This window comes from Cinclus cinclus, chromosome 1 (assembly GCF_963662255.1).
Source record: "Cinclus cinclus chromosome 1, bCinCin1.1, whole genome shotgun sequence".
Classification (NCBI taxonomy): Eukaryota; Metazoa; Chordata; class Aves; order Passeriformes; family Cinclidae; genus Cinclus; species Cinclus cinclus.
In genome coordinates this window covers 95,264,494-95,268,227 of record NC_085046.1, presented here as the reverse complement: position 1 = coordinate 95,268,227, position 3,734 = coordinate 95,264,494, and the positions used below count along the sequence as shown (strand labels likewise).

The 3,734-nt window shown below is 42.9% G+C and overlaps 1 protein-coding gene across 1 annotated transcript in view; it reads right to left on the bottom strand.

Annotated features, from left to right (window-relative positions):
- Positions 1-804: 804 nt before the first annotated feature.
- Positions 805-3,734, bottom strand: part of CBLN2 (cerebellin 2 precursor) — a 3,430-nt gene continuing 500 nt past the window's right edge. Inside the window, exons 2-3 of the mRNA XM_062500759.1 lie at positions 1,590-1,709; positions 805-1,002 (exon numbers count right to left, since the gene is read on the bottom strand). Coding sequence (XP_062356743.1) covers positions 805-1,002; positions 1,590-1,709 — 318 coding nt within the window. The remainder of the gene's footprint in view (positions 1,003-1,589; positions 1,710-3,734) is intronic.

The following is a 3,734-nucleotide window of genomic DNA, read 5'->3' as shown; positions in this document are numbered from 1 at the left end:
GACAGAATTGTTCACTGGTTAGCTTTACTTAGAGCTACAGGGTATATATGTGTTTTTTTTTTTTTGTCTTATTGATCAATCTAGCTTACATTTTTAGCACACACAAACAAAAATCAGGAGGAAAAAAAAAAAGTTGATGATAAACACGAACAACACAAATAAGGTTCCAATCGTGCAAATTTTGCTTCACTGGATAAAGCACTTCTTGACACAGTAATGTCCAGAATCCCCCTCCCCCAGAAAAATACAGGACTGAGACTGAAGCCATTCTTTTTTTTTTCTTTTTTTCTTTTCTTTTTTTTTTTTCTTTTTTCCTTAAGGCTATACAACACAAAGAAATAAAGCATGGAAGAACACCTCATTGGGCTGAACAGTCCATTCTTCTGGCTCTGGAGTGAGCCTTTGACAAAGCAATTCTGTGGTCCGAGTTATTTGTTTCATTGGGACAACAACAAAAGAAAGAAAAAGAGAAAAAAATGAAAGAGAGGAAAAAAAAGAATAAGAAAGTCAATGATCCGAACAATAAAATCCAAAATTGACTTTACAATCACAGGTACAAATTGCTCAGGTTGATAATTTCATTTCTCCTAAAGATCACTGTCGTCTAAAACTAATTAGAGGCGCAGGTTCCAAGGAATTGTCAATATTCAAAGCAAATGTTGGAGTTTAGAAGGTTATCATTCTTCTACTGTGACAGTCTGACGGGGTGACTGAAAATATTGTCATGTGCTGCCAAGTTCAGGGTATCATTAACAATTGAATCCTTGCTCCAGCTCATGGATCTGTCTCCTATTTGGCCTTCATTTATAGTGGAAAGACTAAGAAGCCAGAAAAGGTTGAATATTTCCACCCTCCCATGAGGTTACCCCTTTCCAGTTTGAGATGCACTTTGTCTTCTCTTTCCATGAGGAGTAAGACGCCATTGCTGGCTGCTTCTCTGGTGACATCCTGATCCCCTGCAAAAGCTGAAATCACTGGGTAGCCGTTTTGCATTAAACTTACCTAAAAAGTGCAAAGAGACAGAATCTGAGTTTTTCCAATATTCTCAATGATTTTTTTTTCCCAGTGCATATCACTAAGCTTTTGTACAGGCTAGAATCTAGGTTGAATTAAGCTAAGGAAATAGCCAATGTGTGCTTTCTGTTATGGATACAGACCCCTTTAAAATAACCCACACTATCATTCTTCAACTGCTCTTTTTGGTTTTGTTTTGTTTTTAATGAGATTAGAAATGAGCATTTGAAGAAAAAAGAAAGGAAAGGAAAGGAAAGGAAAGGAAAGGAAAGGAAAGGAAAGGAAAGGAAAGGAAAGGAAAGGAAAGGAAAGGAAAGGAAAGGAAAGGAAAGGAAAGGAAAGGAAAGGAAAGGAAAGGAAAGGAAAGGAAAGGAAAGGAAAGGAAAGGAAAGGAAAGGAAAGGAAAGGAAAGGAAAGGAAAGGAAAGGAAAGGAAAGGAAAGGAAAGGAAAGGAAAGGAAAGGAAAGGAAAGGAAAGGAAAGGAAAGGAAAGGAAAGGAAAGGAAAGGAAAGGAAAGGAAAGGAAAGGAAAGGAAAGGAAAGGAAAGGCAGCATCTTCTTTAGATTAGAACCCACCTGGATTGTTTGTCTGTTATAGACCTTGACCACGTGGAAACTGAAACTATATATCCCTTTTCTTGGTGCTACAAATATACTGGAAGTAAGATCAAAATGGTTGCCAATATTAACTAATACCTGGAACATAAACAAATAAAACACAACAAAGAAAAGAAGAGAGAGAAAGAGAGAAATCAGAAAAATCAGACTCCACCTTAGAAAAGCACCAGCAAAAATCTGACATGAGCTCAATGACCAATACAAAGCATAGTCAAAATGGCATTTGCAGCACAATTAAAGATGCATGTCAGGAGAATGGAGTAAAATTACAGAGGCATTTAAAAGGCATCAGAGTTAATAAAGCGATTTAGTTACACAAAAATTATCTCCAAAGCCTGTTAGATGAAGTGCAAATGTCCACACTGAACTGTCAATAAAGCAGAGGTGGCAGAAGGAGAAGGAGGAGTGTGAAATGGAGGGCAGGAGGGAGAGGGGGGAAAAGGTAGGAAAAACCACCAAAAGTCATTAGCTCATAATGAAAATGTGAGTTTTTTACATTGGCACTACTGAAATCAGAGCTGGCCTCGAGTTTAATAGGGTGTACAACTAAAACTGGACTTCAGAGAGGGGCAAAGGAGGAAAGCAGGTTCTCTGCAACAGCAACATCTGCCAGCTCATATGTGTCTCATATCTCCCATGTCCCTCTGGAGGGCTGTGCCACTGTGCCACAAGCTCCTCAGGAGGCTGCGGTGGGACTGCTCCCCCTTCCCGGAAAGAACCTCAATTTGTTATATATTTCAATGTTTTTTTGGAAACAAAACAAAACAAGACAGAAAAAAAAAAGAAAAGAAAAAAGAAAAAAGAAAAAGAGAGAGAGTTGAGCACTCCGGCAGATGTGCAAAGTCTCGTTTGGACTAGGCGGCCGCACCCCGCCGATCCCGCTAATCTGACGGGTTCTTGGCCTCGGCTCATCCTTTCGTGCCTTGTCCTGTGGCGGGGAGCATGATTTGGATCAAATCCAAATGAATCGATCAAATGCAAATGAATTGGCGGGGAGAGAAGAACCAGCGGGTCGGGGGCGATGCCGTCCGGCCAGCGGGTGTGCCCCAGCCTGCTGCTCCGCCGTGCCCACCCCTGGGGCACACCCGTCACGCTCGGTTTGCGGGCTAAAACTCTGTTTTCGTGAAGAAATACAACGCGGGAGAAAACTAAACCACCATCGCTCCCCACTCCCAAATCCCAAGTCTTTCCTCCCAAAGAGCCAAAGTCAAAAAAAAAAAAAAAAAAAGAACAAAAAAACCATCATTTAAAAAACCCTTATTGTGGGAGCACCGAGAAAACGCATTCAAACTCCTAGGACCTGCACATTGCCGGGTAAAGCATCTAAAATATGTTATATAATGCTGGGGGTTTGCTTTTTTTGTTGTTTTGGTTTATTTCTCTACTGATCTGATTTTATGGAATCTTGTATGCGATGAATGGCTGTGCAAACTCATTAGGAGGGACAGGTAGACAGATAAATGACAACTAGACAGACGCGTAAAAAAACCAAACAAACAACCTAAAAAAACAACAAACAAACAAACAAACCCAGAGAAAACAGTCTTGTATGCTGATTTTGGCTGACCCTGTAGTACTACTTCAGGAGTCAGAACAGGTAGGAAAAAAAGGAAATTTCACCGCAAAAATAAAGTGGGGTTTGTTCTCTGGGAGTCGAGCGGTGCGACGAGGCAGGGGCCGGAGGAGCAGGCAGGGCTGTTCGCTGCTCTGCCCGGCGTATGCCGTGTGCGATATCGATTCCGATACAGCTCGCCGGGGACACCGTTTGCCTCGTCTGATAACGCGGGAAACACCCTCTTCTTCCTCATCCCTCCCTCCCTCTGAGAGATGTTGTGACATTGCCAAATGCGCTCCGAACAGGCAGATCCGGCGACTCCTCATGGGTAAAACTCTGAATTTGTACCGAATGAGGGATGCGCACCCTTCCCCCGGGTCGTTCCCGGCTGGCCGAGGCAATCCTTGGCTGCAAGGCGCCCCCGCTCGCGCCCGAGGCACAGACTTTGACATCTTTAACAGCTCTTTCCGTACCAGCGACTGTGACCGGACAAGAGCCCGGCGTGTTCACCCCCGGTACCACCCTAGGAAAGCCCCTCAGGCTACCTA